Source organism: Urtica dioica, chromosome 4 (genome assembly GCF_054948205.1).
Source record: "Urtica dioica subsp. dioica isolate 48M chromosome 4, U.dioica_male_clone48M_v1_H2, whole genome shotgun sequence".
Lineage (NCBI taxonomy): Eukaryota > Viridiplantae > Streptophyta > Magnoliopsida > Rosales > Urticaceae > Urtica > Urtica dioica.
The window spans coordinates 10,757,565-10,777,796 of record NC_142759.1 but is presented as its reverse complement, the minus strand read 5'-3'; the positions used below and the strand labels follow the sequence as shown (position 1 = coordinate 10,777,796).

At 39.1% G+C, this 20,232-nt stretch overlaps 2 protein-coding genes across 2 annotated transcripts; one reads left to right on the top strand and one right to left on the bottom strand.

Moving 5' to 3' along the window:
* Window positions 1–4,588: 4,588 nt before the first annotated feature.
* On the top strand, window positions 4,589–7,156 carry LOC149400338 (phosphoinositide 4-kinase gamma 4). The gene is made up of 2 exons (XM_089611736.1): window positions 4,589–6,483; window positions 6,576–7,156. The coding sequence occupies exons 1-2, from the start codon at window positions 5,224–5,226 to the stop codon at window positions 6,951–6,953; spliced, it is 1,638 nt and encodes a 545-aa protein (XP_089467862.1). The 5' UTR covers window positions 4,589–5,223; the 3' UTR covers window positions 6,954–7,156.
* Window positions 7,157–14,492: 7,336 nt separating this feature from the next.
* Window positions 14,493–18,952, bottom strand: LOC149400337 (uncharacterized). The gene is made up of 5 exons (XM_089612330.1): window positions 16,748–18,952; window positions 15,971–16,596; window positions 15,428–15,637; window positions 15,112–15,335; window positions 14,493–14,698 (listed from the first exon to the last, which is right to left on the bottom strand). The coding sequence occupies exons 1-5, from the start codon at window positions 18,828–18,830 to the stop codon at window positions 14,653–14,655; spliced, it is 3,189 nt and encodes a 1,062-aa protein (XP_089468456.1). The 5' UTR covers window positions 18,831–18,952; the 3' UTR covers window positions 14,493–14,652.
* Window positions 18,953–20,232: the final 1,280 nt, after the last annotated feature.

Genomic DNA, 20,232 nt, shown 5'->3' with positions numbered 1-20,232 from the left:
CAACAATTTACAATGATTGACATATATTAACAATTGATTCAAATAAAACATTATCAATATTTAAATAAGGATCCAGATGCAAAAATCGTTTGTGTTCATACGATCGTAGTTCAGATTTATACATATTAATAGATATTTACACAAATTAACAATTAAGAATTATCTACACATTTAAGGCATTAGCTTCATTTTGTATGTGTCAATAAAATGGGTTGGCTATTTACTTACAAAATATTGACTATATAGCAATATTATTATTTTCATATGGCTACATATCTAGAGATAAGTCGGATCGAATTTGACATAGAGATAAAAACTCATTTAAGTCGGATCAAATATACAATGAAATTCTGATATACTTATCTTAGTCATATCAAATCTAACACTAAACACATATTTTTAGCATAAAGATAAAATAAAATGCACAATAAAATATAAGAATTTATTTTGGCTCTTTAAAAAATATCCACAATGGCTAACGGCGAGATGTGTCGACACCGGACAACTTTATACATAGACCATCATAAATAGCGACATAAGTCACCATGAGGACGACGACTCTATTGCATCATCATCGATGGAGACCACCAGCGACAAAGACCTACGTACGACACACCATCAACGACAACGACCTACCCCGCACCAACATCGACAGAGACCCAAGTCTCGCCACCAACAACCATCATCAGTCCCTCACCACAATGAGCACGATGCTCTCAATGCCATCCACCTTCCATCACTAGGTACGCATGCATCACAATCCTCGAAGGATACTAAATATTCGACCGGAGGCACCCTTAAGAAAGAGTGGAAAAAGAGATGAAATTTGTTTATTTATAAATCCTAAAATAATTGCAATGACGCAGAGAAATTGGGTAGAATGATAAGAGTTGCACTCAATATAAACTACATTTATTTCAATTTACAAAATATTAGTGTAAAATGTTTATAAATAATATGTGTGATTAAAATTTCATTTGATGTAAAATGGTGAATTAGCAATGTTATGTATAAAAGATATTAATCAATGTATGACTATGGACTTTGGAGAGTGCATTTTTTGTTTTATTTCTCTAGTTTTTGTTGGTTTTCACCGAGTTCGTCATCAACGAGATTTTTGACTCTCCGCAGTCGTAATCCCAAGCTTCGAGTCATCACCACCCCCACTTCAAGCTGGGCATTCGGATGGAAGATATTGGAAGGAAGTCTTCCGCATGTCAATTTCTGCCTCGTGGAAATACCAACTTCCGTGTGTCACGGAAATGCCAAAAATAATTCCGAACCCACGTGGAAGTGGCAGAGGCATGTTCGGAAGAAGACGAAATTGTTATTACCGTTTGTAATATTGAATTGTAAAGTTGGTGAGAGCTTCAATCACAACCATTCATTTTTGTAACTGTTGGACATCCTGTGGCTGTAAAATGTTATTGTTTATTACTGTTTAACCCCAAAATTTATTCAACTTTTATACTTTCAACCCATTCGAAAATTAAACACTATAAATAGACAAATTTAGATTTCATTTTCCACAATCACAACACATTCTCTACAAATTCTCTCTACACATTGTCTACAAATTTTGTCTACACAATATCTGGTTGATAACTTTAGTATAAACTTTCAAAACATGACTATTAATTAAACGTAGTGTTATTGTGATGTTTTACTCATAATATTATTGTAATGTTTTTACTTTTAAAAAAAATTATTAATAAAGATGAAATTCAATTTACATATTAGTACTTCTTTTAAAATTTTAACAGTTTAGTCATTTTCATTTACCATTTAAATTTTATTTTTTTATTTACTTTTAATTCCTTATTGGAAGTTAATGGAAATATGGATTTCCATTAAGCTTAACGGAATTTCCATTTCCAATAAACAATGGAAGAAGGTGGCTTATTGGAAATGAAATTTCCATTACCTTCCAATAGCCAGGTTGACCCTACCATTGCGAGCATGTCTTTGTCGTGAACAAATCATTTGACTTTCTCAATATTGAAGGTTTTTTATTTTATTTTTTTTATTTCAATAATCGTGACATTAATATGAATTTATTTACCTATAGAATGTTTCATCAACGTGATTTATAATTCGATTATGCAAATCGAAATCTCAAATTTGAGACATGACTGTTCTCTTAAGGCGTGGATCCCAATGGAGCAAACTATATTTGAACACAATATCCAATAAGTGGTGATAGTGTTAGTTGAAAAGATTGACAAGTCAAGTTTCTTGTTAGAATATTGTGACTGTTTTTGTTACTTATTTTTCATTTTGTTTTCTTAAGGAGTTTTGAATGTTCTATTAAGATTCGCTTCTTGTTATTTAATTTTTGTTATAATACCAACATTTAGATGGCATATGAAAGAATATGTTTTTAAATAAATATTTTATAATTTTTTGAAATTTAACTATTTAAATAGTTTTGTCCCTGATTTCAATTTCAATCAAATTATTCATTTTCCAAAATTATGGATACTCTAATCATTTATGTAATTAATGCAAAATTGTATTAAGTTTTAATTATTTGAAACAATGAAAAATTTAATATCGAATGTACCTTTCAAAAACAATTTTTTTTTCTCTTTCCGAAATAAAGTGAAACACTTTATTTGGAACAAATTTACAAATTAGCTATTCTTGATTTCTTTTTAATTTATCTTACAATATACAGTTTATAACAATTTATATTTTAGTAAAATACAAATATGCTTTAATATTTTTGAGGTGAAAGGAAACATCGTTTTTTTAATTTTTTTTTTATCGGAAGGAAACATTAGCCCCTGTTTGGTTAGCCCCTGTTTGGTTAACTTTTCTATTTTTGTTTTCTGTTTTCTGATTCTAAATTCTAGAAAACAGTTTTAGAAAAACTGTTTGGTTATAAATTCTGAAAACAGATTTAGAATCATGTTTCTGTTTTCTTTGAAATTTGTTTAGAAAACAGAAAACAATGAAAAGTTATTTTCTGTTTTATCTCTATACAATTGAATGGAAAACATAACCAAACAACATTTAAAATATTCTGAAACGTAATTCTAAATCTGTTTTTTAAATTTAAAAATTAGAATCAGAAAACAGAATTTAAAAACAGAAAACGAGTTTAGAAAACTAAACCAAACGGCCCCTTAACTTTTCTATTTTTGTTTTCTGTTTTCTGATTCTAAATTCTAGAAAACAGTTTTAGAAAAACTGTTTGGTTATAAATTCAGAAAACAGATTTAGAATCATGTTTCTGTTTTCTTTGAAATTTGTTTAGAAAACAGAAAACAATGAAAAATTGTTTTCTGTTTTATCTCTATACAATTGAATGGAAAACATAACCAAACAACATTTAAAATATTCTGAAACGTAATTCTAAATCTGTTTTTAAATTTAAAAATTAGAATCAGAAAACAGAATTTAAAAACAGAAAACGAGTTTAGAAAACTAAACCAAACGGCCCCTTAGTTTTTATCTAGTATGGTATGGTGTGAGGTGATGCAACGCATCTATCGTACCTTTGTTATTGGAATTAATGATTCACTTGTCTTTTTTTATTATTTATTTAAATAGTAATTAAAAAAGTTCGTACTATTATTGTATTAAGTGGACTAATGAGATGCATGAGAGAGAATCCCAAAAAGAGTCTTGTATTTTCGTGACTAGTGGAACCTACGTGGCGGCTTATGGTTCGTCAAGACACGCAACGTTGAGTCATTACTATTCCAGTCTCTATCATTTAAGATAGAAACTAAAAATAGAGAAAAAAAAACAGATAGTCTAAAACACGTAGCGGTGCGGTTTAAGTTTAACCTCTTTATCAGTTGAACTTCAAAGAGCCTGTACCTTTCGTTTTTTGTTTTGCATACAATCCCTTAACTTCTATTATTTTTCCAGTCAAAGCCCGCTCGATTATAAAGTTCCCACTTTGTTTTGGTGATTTTTTTAATATAGAATTTATTATATAAGTTGGCATTGCTCATGTGACAGTAAATAAATCATTTTGTTTTATCTTTTTTTGGAACGTCACAGTAAACAGATCATAAGGCAATGAAAAAAGGCCTAATTAAATATGGTTGATTCGGTAAAAAGAAGAAAATATCGTTTAGCTTAGCGATATATGTTATTTTATTTACTAAATGTTGGAATGATACTTATAATCACCATACAAAGTATTTCCTGTTACAATTATATTGACTCAAAGATGGTCCAAGATTTAAAAAATCACAAATGCAGAAGAATCCACTCACCAAAAAACTAATTTATTTGAGAATTTTATATTTAATTAATCTTATAAAATGGCATATAAAAGTTGTGAAACTGTAAGTTGTCCTTTTAATTGTGTGAGTAAGACAGAAGATTCCTAGCAATGTTGAGAGAGATAATCTATTAAAATAAAATATTAAGAGATAAACTAGCGTGTTATTGACAAACAAAAATACATTTTTCTTAAATAGGTGCCTAAAAAGAAAAAAACTAAAGCTGGGGGTTCTAGGTTGTCAATGTAGAAAAGAATGAGGGTATCCGTATTAAAGACCAATATAGAATGGGGTAATAAAGTTGGTTTGGTCGACAAGAAAGTCCAAAGTCCAAACGCGTTAAGATGTCCAGGGCTGCTCGTTCTTTATATACACGCGTCATTTTTTCCACAATCGTTTTTTTTCTCTGCTCTTTCCATTCTCTCTCACATTTTCCCAGCCCAGAAAAAAAATCAAAACCACTGAAATTGAACCTTTCTCCGAGTCTGAACAAAGATTTGGAATTCGTTGCTTCAAATCTCAGTCAATTTCATTTGCCTCCTTTGTTCCTCGTTGGTAAGAGTCTTGTGGACAACTCTGTATTTTGTTCGTTTTCGGACAAAAAGAAGAATTAGGTCGATTTCTCGTTGGTTTCTTGGTGGATTGTGCTCAGATTGCGAGTGTACTCTGAGAGTCTTGTTGATTTCCTTTTTTTTTTTACCTTTTATTTTATCCGTAACGAATATTTATAGCTCAAAAAAAAAAAATTATTGAATGCGTGTAAGTGTGTAAATTCGATTTAGGGTTTCGGGGGATTTTGGGGGTGTTAGGTTGATCATCTGGTACTCGATCAGGTGGTCAATGCGCGTTTCCAAAATGGGTGGTTTGTAGGGGGAAATTGTTTTTCTTTCCTTTTTGTAAAGGGATTTAGAGCTGCGAAAATCTGTGGTAAAAAAAAGAAAAAGAAAAGCAAGACATATTTCCGTGTTGATTCTCTGCAAAAATGTCGTCTGCTGGTATTGCTCTGGTTCCGATTTACAACGAGGCTCTGGGTTTCCCGAACATGTCTGGCCTGTGCTTGGGCGAGTCGATTCTGGTTTACCTCTCAGTGGGGAATTCGATGATCCCGATGAGCGTTTTGGAGTCGGACTCGATCGAGTCCGTGAAGCTGAGGATCCAGAGCTACAAAGGGTTCGTGGTGAGGAACCAGAAGCTGGTCTCCGGCGGCCGAGAGCTCTCCCGGAGCAACTCTCTGCTTCGCGACTACGGAGTCGCCGACGGAAACATCCTCCACTTGGTCCTCCGCCTCTCGGATCTCCAGCTGATCAAGGTCCGCACAGTCTGCGGCAAGGAATTCACCTTCAACGTCGAGCGCGGCAGGGACGTCAAGTACGTGAAGCAGAAGATCGCGACGAGAGGGAAAGAGTTCGTCAACCTCGAGGAGCAAGAAGTGGTCTGCAACGGCGAGTCCCTCGAGGACCAGAGGCTCATCGACGACATCTGCCGGAACGACGACGCCGTGGTCCACTTGCTGGTCAGGAAAACGGCCAAACTCCGAGCCAAGCCCGTCGAGAAGAGCTTCGAGCTGTCAGTTGTGGCCGCGGCGCCACCGCCGCCGATGAAGCCTTCGGAGCCTCTAGAGCCGGTGATTGTCAACCCGAAGATCAAGCTTTCCCTGGCCGTGAAGGAGATGATGAGCGCTACTCTGGGCGGGTTGAGCAGTGGGAACAAGCCGGTTCGGTCGATGGAAGGGACGGGCGGGGCGTACTTCATGGCCGACCCGACGGGGCAGAAGTACGTGTCGGTGTTCAAGCCGATGGACGAGGAGCCGATGGCGGCGAACAATCCGAGGGGACTTCCGGTCTCGGCGGACGGAGAAGGGCTGAAGAAAGGGACGAGGGTCGGGGAAGGAGCTCTGAGGGAGGTCGCGGCATATCTGCTCGACTACCCGAAAGTCGGGGACGACGAGGGCTTCGCCGGAGTCCCGCCGACTTTCCTGGTGAAGTGCTTCGACAAAGTGTTCAACCACTCCGGCGAACCCGCCCCCAAGCTCGGGTCTCTCCAGAAATTCGTGGAGAACAACGGGAGCTGCGAGGATATGGGACCCGGGGCTTTCCCGGTCAAGGAGGTCCACAAGGTCTCGGTGCTGGACATAAGGCTGGCCAACGCCGACAGGCACGCCGGGAATATCCTGCGGGGAAAAGGCGAAGATGGGAACCCCGTTCTGATCCCGATCGACCATGGCTATTGCTTGCCCGAGACTGTGAGTATAGTTATATCTTGTTGCAGAACTAGTTTTGGTACTTGCTTATTTACACGGCTTGTCATGACTGTTTTTTCTTGTGTCCGTTGCAGTTTGAAGAGTGCACGTTTGACTGGCTTTACTGGCCTCAGGCTCGGAAGCCTTACTCGGGCGAGATCGTTGATTACGTGAGGTCGCTCGATGCGGAGGCGGACATTGAGCTCCTCAAGTTTCACGGCTGGGAATTGCCTTTGGAGTGCGCTCGCACGCTCCGGATCTCGACCATGCTTCTGAAGAAAGGGGTCGAGAGAGGTCTCACGGCTTTTGCCATCGGAAACATGATGTGCAGAGAGACGCTGAGGAAGGAGTCGGTGATAGAGGAGATCGTGCAGGAAGCTCAGGACTCGGTTCTCCCCGGGACCAGCGAGCCGTTATTCCTCGAGGCCGTGTCCCTCGTCATGGACCGCCGTCTCAACGAGCTCGCGCCTTAGAGACGCCATTTGTAAATTTGCATGGCTTTTGATTTAGTGTACATGTTTGGTTTTCCTTGTATTCTTTTTCATCAACACAATTGACGTCTTTAGATTGACCTGAACCACCCAGATAGCAGGTCTTTTCATTCGTTTCACATATATTTGAACCATCAACATTATGTTTTTATTGCATATAATATGGATTTCCTCCTTTTCTATCATTTTGTGGTACATGTCATGCATTAATTGTTTTTAGTTTACGAGGTTCAACGACTATATTTGCAGGAAAAAGTGTGAATTGCGTGGTGTTATGTGATAGAACATCCAAGTGAGGGAGTGAGTGAGGAGAGAGAGATCTTTGAACTTTTAAGTCCTCAGCTTCTGAAGCAAGCACTGACTTTGGTTTGCGATATTCATGTCCCTCTCTATCGTGATTTTCAAACGACAAAAAAAAAAGTGACGTAGAGACTCGCCTTTATGTCACATATTTAGGCCCTACGTGAGTGAGTATCTCTGCAAAGAGGATTCAAATTTGAAATCTCCGTGTTTTATCACCACAGACAATAATAAAAGGTTAAAAAGTCGTTAAAACGATGTTTGCTCTGCAAGGTCGGTGCTGATTAAAATTTAACAGTTTGTTCGATAAATTATTACCAGCATTAAAAAAAAGGTTTGGTCAAGCTTAGTTTGGTTGGCAGTGAGAACTTCGAAGCTTGAAAGTATCTTTTTTAACATATAATTTGAGTAGTGAATTTGAATTGTATTAACGTTTTTTTTATAATTAATTACGAATTGAGTTTAACGTTTGAATGTGTTATTTATGAAATTGAAGTTTATGGATTTATTTTAAGGAATATTTACGAATTAATGGACATACAATCTTTATATAGGAAAATAAATTATTGGAAATAAAGGCATCTACGAGTTGTCTAAAAAAAAGAGGCATCTACGAGTCTTAATAATCCAGAATGAAGTTTCTTGCTATATTTCCTTACCTTTAATATTTATCATCCTTCGATTCGAAAAGGCGTTAAAACACAGATTAACAATTCAAAAACAAACACAAAGAATAATACATGCACTTTCTTTTAGCACGATTTATGTTATGTATATAAGAGAAGTTTTCATAAAAGACGAACCATTCATTGCTAAAGCGAATTCGTGCTTAAAAAAAGTGCATGTATTACTCTTTGTGTTTGTTTTTGAATTGTTAATTTGTTTTTAAGGCCTTTTCGAATCGAAGGATGTAAACGTAACACAGAGTTAATTTGTAAGCTTAGTGAAAACTGAAAACTATTCCATCTGTTGAAAGTTTAGCTCCAGAGTTACCTTGCGCGAGACGATCTGCGAGCTAAGTAGAGCGAGATCGAGCTGACGAGCTAAGGAGTTATGCGAACTACGAACTAAGTTGAGCGAGCTGCGAACTAGCGAGCTGGTGTGCTAAGCGAGCTGGTTTAAAGTAGCGAGCTGACGTGGTTCTACGAGCGAACAGGATTAAGAGATCGTCAACGGCTGAGATTCACGCTAGTAGATCTAGGCGGTTATTTCTGTTATAATGTATCTACCCGGGTTTGTGTACTCGTGTTTTGTTATAAATAGAGATAGCTAGAGTGAGATCAGAACGATCGAAAATTCATTGTAAGAAAAAGGCATTGAGTGAGATTCTCTGGAAAAGCCAAATTCTTGAGTGATTGTGAGTTTTCTTCTGAGGTGCTCTTTGTGAAGAGTTGTAATCGAACTGGTTGTATACGCTTGAAGATTAGTGCAAATCGAACGTCCTTGATCTGAAGGAGTTCGCGGGGATGTAGGCTTGTTAACGCCGAACCTCGATAACAATCCGGTGTTCTTCGTTCTTTTCTTTTCGTTTTCAATTTTTCTGGTTTTAGTTTTGCGTTGTGTGGTTGCTTGCAATTTAAGGTATCTGGTTTTGATACTGAGTTGTGGTGAACGTTTGTAACAGTGGTATCAGAGCTTGGTTCCTCTCCGACAACTCGTTTTGTGGTGATCTTCGTGGACTCGAAGATCCTCTTGAATCGCAACACTGGAAGACACGCAGGGCTCGAATCAAGAACAGGAAGAACAAGACTTACCGCTATCGCCATCTGATTCGAGAATCGATCTCACGAATCCCTTGGCGTCGACTCACACATCAAGAACCTCTGAAAACCCTGTGCTGTGGAATCCACTCGCAGCGATGAGGGTTGACATCGACAAATTCGACGACACCGGTGATTTCCGCATCTGGAGGCGCAAGATCTCTGCGCTGCTCGAGCAACAAAGATTGCTCCGAGTGATTACAGATCCGGTGACGTGGCCTTCTGATTTCCCTGAAGATCAGAAGAATGAGATGCTAGAGACGGCTACAGGTACCATCATCTTTCATCTCTCAGACTCGGTCATTAGACTGGTAGACAAAGAAGACACTCCTCTCAAGATTCGGAAGAAACTGGACGAGCTGTTCCAGACGAAGTCTCTCTCAAACAAAATCTACTTGAAGGAAAGGCTCTTTGGGTTCAAGATGGACTCCACCAAGTCTCTTGAGCAGAATCTTGATGAGTTCTTGAAGATGAACATCGAGCTGGCTAACTCCGGGGAAAAAGAAGAGCTGAGTGATGAGAATCAAGCTATCATCATCCTGAACTCTCTGCCGGACACCTACAGGGAAGTCAAGCTCGCTATCAAGTATGGTAGATCTGCTATTACTCTGGAAGAAGTCATCTCTGCACTCAAGTCCAGAGCCTTGGAGATCAAGTCAGACAAACAAGGTGAAGGTGAGAATCACCTGGCCTGAGGAAGAAGCCAAACCAGGTCTTCTACCAAGGAGAAGGGCAAGAACAAGTCCAGATCGAAGTCTGCCAACCCCAGCAAAGCTCTAAATCCCAATGCTGACAGGAAGTGCTATCACTGCAACAAGATCGGTCATATTAAAAAGGAATGTTATTCCTGGATTAAGAAGAATCAGAACTCCACCAAGCCCAGCACATCCACTCAAGAAACCACTGATTCTGCTAATCTTGGTGAGGGTTACATGAGTGATGGAGAAGTGCTTTCAGTCACCAATGGTGATAAAGAATCAGGATGGATTCTTGACTCTGGGTGTACTTACCACATGACCAACAATAAGGCATGGCTGAGAGAGTTCCAGAGCCTTGAGGGTGGCAAGGTGGTAATGGGAAACAATGAAACTTGCCAAGTCACTGGCATGGGTTCTGTCAGTTTCAAAATGCATGATGGTGCTATAAGGATTCTCAGAGATGTGAGGCTTGTGCCTAAGCTATCAAGAAACTTGATTTCTCTGGGTGTTCTTGATCACTTAGGCTACACCAACAGCATCAAGAATGGTACTATGAAGATCTGCAAAGGCTCTCAAGCTATCAAAGGCCAGAAGATCTCTGATCTCTATCACATGATAGGTGAAACTCTCACTGGCCGAGCTGCTATGGCCACCAGCCCTGAAGATCAAAATGCCAAGCTGTGGCACAACAGACTTGGTCATATAAGTGCCAGGGGTCTTCAGATCATGTGTGATCAACACCTGCTGGGCAAGGATAAGATCAGCAAAGTGGATTTATGTGAGTACTGCATCCTGGGAAAGCAACACAGGGTCAAGTTCAGCACTGGCAAGCATCAGTCACATCATCCTCTTGACTACATCCACTCAGACCTATGGGGCCCAGCAAAGGTATCAACACATGGAGGTAACTTCTACTTTCTGTCTATCATTGATGATTTTTCAAGAAAAGTTTGGATTTATCTGTTGAAACATAAGAGTCAAGCCTTTGTTAAGTTTAGGGAGTGGCATACTCTCTTAGAAAACCAGCTCGACAGGAAAGTCAAAACCCTTAGAACTGATAATGGTCTAGAGTTTTGTAGTGAGGAGTTCAATAGCGCTTCTGTGCCGAGCTAGGAATCCAAAGACATAGGACTGTTAGGTTGACTCCTCAACATAATGGGGTAGCTGAAAGGATGAACAGAACTCTCCTAGACAAAGCTAGGTGCATGTTATTCAGCTCAGGTCTGTCTAAAGCCTTTTGGGGAGAAGCCATAGTTACTGCTGCCTATCTAGTGAATAGGTGTCCCTCTAGTCCCTTAGAGTTCAAAACCCCTGAAGAAGTTTGGTCCAACAAACCCCCTGACCTTAGTAACCTCAAGACTTTTGGCTGTGCTGCTTATGCACACCAAAGTATAGGTAAGCTTGAACCTAGATCCCTCAAGTGTACTTCTTAGGTTACCCTCAGGATGTCAAGGGTTATAGGTTGTGGGTGAGAGATGGTTCAGGGTTTAAGACCATTATCAGTAGGGATGTGGTATTTAATGAACTTGAGTTTCCTTGTTTCAGACAAAGTGATGAGACAGGTACAGCTAGCAACACCACCAGAACCAGGGAAACTGTCATTGAGCTCCAAACAGGAATTGATGTCCCTAGCCAGGTGGAGCCCAGTGAAGATGATGTGGATCAGGTGGAGCATCATGAGAACTCAAGTACCCCAACCACACCTCCCAGTCAAGGTCATCAGGACAGAGCAACTGAAGATCAAGACCAAAGAAGCCAAGACCTGGGTGGTCAAACAGATGATCATGACTCGCCACAAGACTATCAGCTTGTTAGAGACAGAAGCAAGCGAGTTCCCAAGCCTACTCAGAGATATGAATATCATGTCTACTCAGAGCTCCTTGCCTATGCCTTTACCTCTGCACTTGAAATTGAGTTAAAGGAACCCTTGTTCTACAAAGAAGCTGTGAGTGGTCCCGAGTCAAAGCTGAAGGTCAAAGCCATGAAAGAGGAAATGGAGTCCCTGTATAGAAACCACACTTGGATCACTGTTGACAGACCAAAGCATCAGAAACCAGTTTCTTGCAGATGGCTCTATAAGATCAAGGAAGGAACCAGCCCTAGTGAACCTGTGAGATACAAGGCTAGGCTGGTTGCAAAGGGGTTCACTCAGGTAGAAGGCATTGACTACACTGAGATCTTCTCTCCTGTAGTCAAGTACAAGACCATCAGGATCATGCTTGCTGTTGTGGCTCAGTTCGACCTTGAGCTACACCAGATGGATTAAAGACAGCTTTTTTACATGGAGATTTGGAAGAGGTTATCTACATGGAGCAGCCAGAAGGGTTTGAAGTTCATAGAGACAAGGATCAGGTGTGTTTGCTGAAGAAATCCTTGTATGGACTCAAGCAATCGACCAGGCAGTGGTACAAGCGTTTTGATACTTTCATGTTGAAGCAAGGGTTCAGTCGTAGCTCCTATGATCCCTGCTTGTATTTCAAGGGTCATGATGTTTATCACTGTGTGTTTCTGCTGTTATATGTGGATGACATGCTGATCATCAGCAAGACCATGAGTCAGATCCTAGCCCTGAAACAACTCCTGAGTACAGAGTTTGATATGAAGGATCTTGGTGAAGCAAAGAAGATCCTTGGAATCAGCATCATCCGAGACAAGGCTAATGAGAGTCTTGTGATGTCTCAGCAAGGCTACTTGGAAAAACTCATAGATAAGTTCTCTATGAGGGGATCAAAACCTATCAGACAGCCTCTTGGTTCTCATTTCCTGCTGTCAAGTGCTCAGTGTCCCAGTACCTTGTCAGACAAGGAATACATGAGCAAAGTGCCCTACCCAAGCGCTGTTGGATCAGTGATGTACTCCATGATCTGTACAAGACCTGACCTGGCCCATGCTATCAGCACCCTGAGCAGGTTCATGTCCAATCCAGGCAAAGAACATTGGCTGGCTATGAAGTGGCTGTTGAGATACATTGCAACCACAACCAATGTTGGCCTGAGGTACTTGAAGACAGGCACACAATTGGAGATTGAAGGTTATGTGGACTCAGACTATGCTGGTGATAGAGACACAAGAAAGTCTACAACAGCTTATTTCTTCTTGCTATGTGGAAATTGCATCAGCTGGAAGTCACAGTTACAACTCGTGGTGACTTTATCTACTGCTGAAGCTGAGTATATAGCTGCTACTGAGGCAGTAAAAGAAGGGATATGGCTGAAGGGAATGCTTCGGGAATTGAAGCTTTATGAGGGCTCTGTGAACATCTATTCAGACAGTCAGAGTGCCTTGCATCTGTGCAAGAATCCTGTGTTCCATGACAGGACAAAGCATGTAGACATCAAATACCATTTCATCAGGGAAAGGATATCTGATGGAGAGGTTGTTATGAACAAGGTGAGCACAGATGACAACCCGGCTGATGTTGGCACCAAGGTGGTAACTCTAGGCAAGTTTAAGCATTGTCTTAAACTGCTGAGAGTTCTTGCCATGTGAGTCAGGGGTTGATATCGAACAATGATTTCAGAAATGAAAGGAAAAGATTTGCACTAAGGTTTAAGCAAGGTTGGTGTCTGAAGCAGAAGGTGGAGATTGTTGAAAGTTCAGCTCCAGAGTTACCTTGCGCGAGACGATCTGCAAGCTAAGTAGAGCGAGCTTCGAGCTGGCGAGCTAAGGAGTTATGCGAGCTACGAACTAAGTTGAGCGAGCTGCGAACTAGCGAGCTGGTGTGCTAAGCGAGCTGGTGCATTAAGCGAGCTGGTTTAAAGTGGCGTGCTGACGTGGTTCTACGAGCGAACAGGATTAAGAGATCGTCAACGGCTGAGATTCACGCTAGTAGATCTAGGCGGTTATTTCTGTTATAATGTATCTACCCGGGTTTGTGTACTCGTGTTTTGTTATAAATAAAGATAGCTAGAGTGAGATCAGAACGATCGAAAATTCATTGTAAGAAAAAGGCATTGAGTGAGATTCTCTGGAAAAGCCAAATTCTTGAGTGATTGTGAGTTTTCTTCTGAGGTGCTCTTGGTGAAGAGTTGTAATCGAACTGGTTGTATACGCTTGAAGATTAGTGCGGGGATGTAGGCTTGTTAACGCCGAACCTCGATAACAATCCGGTGTTCTTCGTTCTTTTCTTTTCGTTTTCAATTTTTCTGGTTTTAGTTTTGCGTTGTGTGGTTGCTTGCAATTTAAGGTATCTGGTTTTGATACTGAGTTGTGGTGAACGTTTGTAACACCATCTATTAAATATAGAAGAAAAATTGTCATAACAATAACATGTACTAATATATTTACTTATTTGTACACCAAAATGAGTTGGATTGACGTTGATCTTTTCGTCTTATCTAGTAAACGTCATCTATTATGAATCATCTATTTGAGAGTAGCGCACGTGACCGTTCATTTTAATATTGTATTTTTAGAAAGGGCTTTCATTCCCGTCTCTGAATGCCTATTTTTTTTTAGGGTAATTTAGCAAAATAGCCAATTTAAACGTTGAGAATTACTAAATAGCCAAAGTTTGGTAAATATTAGGTAAATAGCCAATTTTATATATTTACAAACGTAAATATTAAGTAAATAACCACTGCCATATTAAGTCACGTCATCATTTATGGCTATTTACCGAATATTTACCAAACGTTGGCTATTTAGCAATATCAAACGTTTAAGTTGACTATTTTTCTAATTTTTTGTTTTTTTTATGACCGCATAACAGGGTGCCATATCATGGAAGTGAAGAATGAATGAATAACCAATGAACGGTCTATTTCTACTATCTGGATTTACAGTGAGAAACCTAACGAAACTCTTAACAAAATTTTCTCACAGCCCTCTCTGCGGACACTTTTGGCCGTGGATTTTCTCTTCCACAACCAATGAATGTTGTACTACCATTTATAGGCTTTGCACATTTCATCGTCATCTTCTTCATTTCTTTCCACCACGCTTCTTCAACATTTTCTTCGATGGCTTCCTGAGAACGACGAAAACCGCAGTATTCAAAACATTGACTTTTGTTTTAAACGGCACATTTTATTTCTTAAACTAATTTCCGGATCAAACCCATCAACTGATAATTTTGTAGAAATTTTAGCCTTTTTCAAAATAACTTGTTCATCTTATAGAAAGGAACTGATCAAATTATTAGCTAACTCTAAAAACACTAAAATAATTTTGGCTGGTTTGAGCAAGGATTCTGTTTCAACTTTCAACGACACTTTTCAAATATGGTTTTAATTGTTTGGGCGTCAGATTTCACTATAAAGTTAAATACTTTTAAGAAACTAAAACGCTACGAAATCAACAGTATGAAGATTTCACTATAAAGTTAAATACTTTGCCCTATATATGTGCTAAAAGCTTTAAAAATAGAAAACAGAAGTGCACCTCTTAGCCCTGGTGGGTCTTCCTTTGAAACCGAAAACACCTTTGGTCAACGTGCTCATATCAAGATTTCGTTCACGCATAATCGCATCATGGTACATTTTGCTACCGATCTCACAGATCTGTTCCTCGGCCTCTTCCAACGGCTGGTCCACGTCGAGCTTAAGCTCTCCTTTCCTTATCACTGTCACGTTGAAGCCATTCTGTTTCGCGTCTCTAAAAGCATCCTGTTGAGGAAACAAACAAGCAAGGGTCAAAAGATACAGAGAAAGAAAACAACACTCCTTCGAACTCGCCCTCGGTTCTGGTCCCTGCTAACCTTTGGTGGTTGAGCAACGACAAAAGCGTGGCCGGTCCCGTTCATCTCCAACTGAGCTTGAATAATGTAGCACAAGTTTTTGCAATCGTTCGCGTCTTCGAAAGCGATCACGTGATGTGGTTTCGGTTCCAACTCGAGGTCTGTCGCCATCTCTAAAGAATAAAACCCTATTCTCTGTTCGTCTCCCTCAACTGTGTACAACTCGATGCACTGAAAATATATATATATATATATATATATATATATATATATATATATACCAAATCATTTTAACGACTTGAAACCAAGATTTTTTACAAAAAGAAACATACTCATTTTCAGGATATGAAAGGAAAATAAACACTTTCTATCTAGTATAAATATATTTATATAAAATCAACAACCTAAGAGATTGAAAACTTATATTTCAAACTTGAATATGTTTATTCTATTAAAGAAGGTAAGTAAACTAAACTATAACCAAAAAGGCAAAAACACTACAGAAAAGTTAAAACAGTTTTTCATGTTAACAGAAGTGCTATAAAAATAAAAGGTGTGGCTTACGAGAACATGTGGAAGATCCAACCACCAGAGGTGATCTTGTTGATCATCATCAGCGTATTCGCGATATTTGCTCACAACAGCTTGTGGCCCATAAAGCTCCATTTCTCTTTTAAGCTTGCTGAGTTTCTTATCTATGAACTCCTTACTCGGCTCGGGTAGTTTATCCATCAAATCAGCAGCTTCCTGAATTTCTTTCTCCGTGATCCATCGATCCAGATCCTTCCCAATATCTCGCATAGTCGACTTAATTTCTGGGTCTGCCTCTGCGTTATAGGACTCCACAAAACCACGCGACCACTTTTTGGTGTGTTGCCAAAACTCCTTTCCTGACTTTTTGCCAGGTTTAACAGAGCCATCGCTGCTTTCTATGACCGTCTTTGTACTTGCTTGACCGGTACTTGGACGCGGCTTCCTCTTTGGATTATTTACCGATGAGGAAGCGGCGGCGTTCCGAAGCAAGTTTTTTTGGTCTTCGTTAATTTCGCTACTTAAAATATTAGCATTTTCGGCAAAAATCGCCTTCCTTTGCTCTTCGAAGTTATTCAAGAACTCGGGACTTTTCTCCAGGATCGCACCCTTCCATCGGGGTATTATTTTCTCCGGTGGATCGTATACGCTGATACCATCTGAAATAATTAAACAATATTGCTTACCATCATAAAATGAAAACATGAATATTTTTTAGCATAAAAATCTGTTTACTGAAATTTGGTAATCTAAGTTATAACCAACTGCAGGTGAAAAAGTTACCCCAAAAAAAAAAAAAAAAAACCCCACCTGCTCCATAATCGAGATTTTCAATGTTTGAATGGAGCCAGTCGTGCAGAACCGAAAGCTTCTCGCTCTCCCTCTCAACTTTCTTTTCGAGACCCTCGAAAAAAGCATCTTTGTCTTTGACATCCATGTCATGAAACGGGCCCCGTCCCGCCAGCTCATTCTCTCGAACTCGGAAGACGATTTCCGCAAGGCGATCGTCCTCCATCCAATCAAGCTCGTTCATATCCAAAACGGACTTGAGTTCCTCCAATGAAGATATCGCAGCCGGTGAGCTCTTCTTCTCCCTCGCAGCCATGTAATTTTCTCTAAAGCCGGTGCTAATTGTCTTTGCAATCTGCTCGCTGACGTTTTCCTCGTTCCACTTCTCTTTTACAGCCAGCCCTGTCTCTGAACTTTCGCTGTCGCTTTCATCATCTTGTTCCTGATCAGACTCGGGTTTTCCGCTTGTTATCGGGACCAACTCGTCATCTTCTGGAGTAGAATCTTCAGAAACACGTGTTTCAGGTACATAATCCAATGCCGCGTCTGAAATGGAAGACGCGTACACTTTCTCTTGCTGTTTATCGTCATCATATTGTTTTTCAGAAAGCCAATTTGAGTCGCTTTCTGAAACAGCTTCGGACCGGTGCTCTTCTTGACCGTGTCTTTTGTTGGAAAGATACTCTCTAGCTTCTTTCACTGACCGAATGATCCGTGGTTTAGCTCGAATATGACTTTGTTGTACAGGAATAAGCGAATCATCAAAAGTGGCATCATCTTCAGTCAAATGTGAAACAGCTTGATCAACGTCTGAAATCTCCACAGGTGAAGCTACATTCCCATTCACTCCAAAAGACTCATTATCAAGTGAAAATCTGGTTTCATTCTCGAGAACATTACTTCTTTGTTCTTCTCCTCCTCCATTTACAAGGAGAGCTTGAGAGTTCGTGGCCTCTTCTTTCTCACTTTCGACCTCGCCAGAACTCTCCGATTCGTCACTCTTGACAAAGCCTTTGTTCGCTCTCTCGATTTCCCTCACTTCTCTAGCCATTTTTTGAATCTCCTGAATCTTAACATCGACGACCTCTGAAGAAGATTTAGCTGACAAAGCCAAATTCCCGGCCTTTTTGGTTGCTCTCGCGATGTCCTTCATGAGCTCTTGCTTGTCTAGCCTCGGCTTTTTACCCGTAAAAACCTGTGGTTTCGAAGGTTCTTGAACAACTTCCACACCGTCTTTCTCCAAAACCTCTCTCTCCTTTCTCGATTTTATCTTCCTCCTCATCATTTCCTTCTCCGACCCCGTCAACGAAACTTCCTTTTTTTCCCCGAAATCGAACAACTTCTTCAATGCCCATGCCGCCACGAGGCCATACAACAACATAAGCCCAACCTTGGGAAACTCCTTTACTATATTAGGACTAACATTAATGCTTCGAATCGCATCCCAAAAGCTAGCCTCGTTTCCCTGAACAACAAACTTCGCCACCGAACTATTTCTTGGAATCACGCTCCTCCCACTCTCCATCTCTTTAGCCAAGCTCTCAGCCTTCAAAATCTTCGAATTAGCCTCTGCCGAATTCTCCGGATTGCCCTTCTGAGCCAGGCTCCGCCGCAAGATTTCTTCTTTGTCGATAGAAATCTTTTCAACATTCCCATCAGAACTCTCATAAACAGTGAAAATGGGTCCCGACCCAAGTCCCCAAAACTCAGTATCCCTCTTGTACTGATCAACCCAAGTCTCCAGTTTACTGAACAAAACCGACCCACCAATGGGCTTCGAGTTCGGTTCCTCTAAACTAGAACCAATTTTCTCAACACTAGCAATGTCAGTGTCATCTAAATTCGGACTCGAGTGTTGTTGAGTATCAGGAGGAACGTGACGTACCAGGTTTTCTTGGCTTTCGATCAGCTTCTTTCTCAGTGAGTTTCTACGACTCGTCGTACGGCCGAAATGAGCGCAAACTATAACTCTGCTCTTGTTAGGTAAGCGTGAATAGTTTGGAAAAGGTAAGCTTTTTTTGTTGTTGTTGCATCTTATTTGGTTCCGCTTCCTCGAATCTTTGGTTGGGAATTGGCAAGTGAAAGGGGAGTTTAAAGAGAGCATCTTGAGGCTCAATTGCGATGAGAGAGAGAGAGAGACTCCCCAGAGATTTTGCAGAGGTTTACGAGGGGCAGTATTACATCCCCGACTAGTTTTTTTATTTTATTTTTTTATTTGTGTGTGTGTGTGTGTGTGTGTGAATAATTACAACTTTACTTGCATTTCAAAGGGGACGTCGTTTTTCATGTTACTCACCTCGCTTGTCGTTCTATGTTTTGCGTTGCCAAATCCTATCTAAAGATACAAGTGTCTGTTTTTTTCGAATAAAAAGTAAAAATGACATTAATTATCCTTAATTTACCCCTCTCATATTTGATCTAAAAAATGTCTCAGATTTATTTATATTTTTATTACACTAAAAATAACAGTTATTTGAAAACAAACTTGAAATGAGACACAAATGTCTACCGCTCAAAAACAGGATAATCGTGTTTAACTAGTTCTCTCTTTTCAATAGTGGTAGATTTTACAATAAAAATGGCATTATATGCCCCTAACTTTAATAATAGTAGATTTCTATACTCCTTTAATGTTTTCCTACTAAGAATGCTCCATATGAGCTCGAAAATGGGCATTTATCAAAGATCGGTATGCAAGTATGATATGGTGTCAAGAATGTATAAAAACGAGTCAAGATTTAGTAAACATGATTTTTTGAAAGATGTTAGGCTTTAAAAAGTAAAATGTCATTCAATTTTTTGGAAAAGAAAAAAAATAATTCACACATCAAGAGATCAATATACAATTTTTGGAAAAAAAAAAATCACTTGATATGTGAGTAAAAAGTAAAATTTTGTAATTATGGGTGAATTTTTTTATTTCAAAGGCCAATTCCATTAAAAAAATAATGAAACTTAAAAAATCATATTTACTTGTTCGTAACTCATTTTAATAAAATTCTTTCCCATATACGAGACTTATATAATGATCTCTTGAAATGTGAAAAAAAAAAAAAAAAACTAAAATTTACTTTGCCAAGGCTAACCTTTTTTTTTATATAAAATATTGACTGTTCAAAAAATCATGTTTACTTAATTTGGAACTCATTTTTATACAATTATTTCCATTATACGAGGCTTGTATATTGATCTCTTGATGTGTGAATTTTTTTTCTTCCCAAAAACTGAATGAAATTTTACTTTTTAAAGCCTAACATCTTTCAAAAAACCATGTTTACAAAATCTTAACTCATTTTTATACATTCTTGACACTATATAATACTTGCATAATGATCTTTGATAAATGAATAATAATAATAATAATAATAATAATAATAATAATAATTATTCGAAAATCAGTTTGAATCAAAGACAAATCCCTCCAAAAATTAATGAAACTTCAAAAAACCATATTTGCTTAATCGTAACTTATTTTATACAATTATTTTCACCATATGATCCGTATA

Bases quoted from the DNA above. Each gene is read 5' to 3' on its own strand.
- LOC149400338 (XM_089611736.1), top strand. From the start codon at position 5,224: ATGTCGTCTGCTGGTATTGCTCTGGTTCCGATTTACAACGAGGCTCTG. The intron at 6,484-6,575 runs GTGAGTATAGTT...TGTCCGTTGCAG, and splicing joins GCTATTGCTTGCCCGAGACT to TTTGAAGAGTGCACGTTTGA.
- LOC149400337 (XM_089612330.1), bottom strand. From the start codon at position 18,830: ATGCTCTCTTTAAACTCCCCTTTCACTTGCCAATTCCCAACCAAAGAT. The intron at 16,597-16,747 runs GTGGGGTTTTTT...TAATTATTTCAG, and splicing joins AAATCTCGATTATGGAGCAG to ATGGTATCAGCGTATACGAT. The intron at 14,699-15,111 runs GTGCACTTCTGT...CGTCGTTCTCAG, and splicing joins AGACCCACCAGGGCTAAGAG to GAAGCCATCGAAGAAAATGT.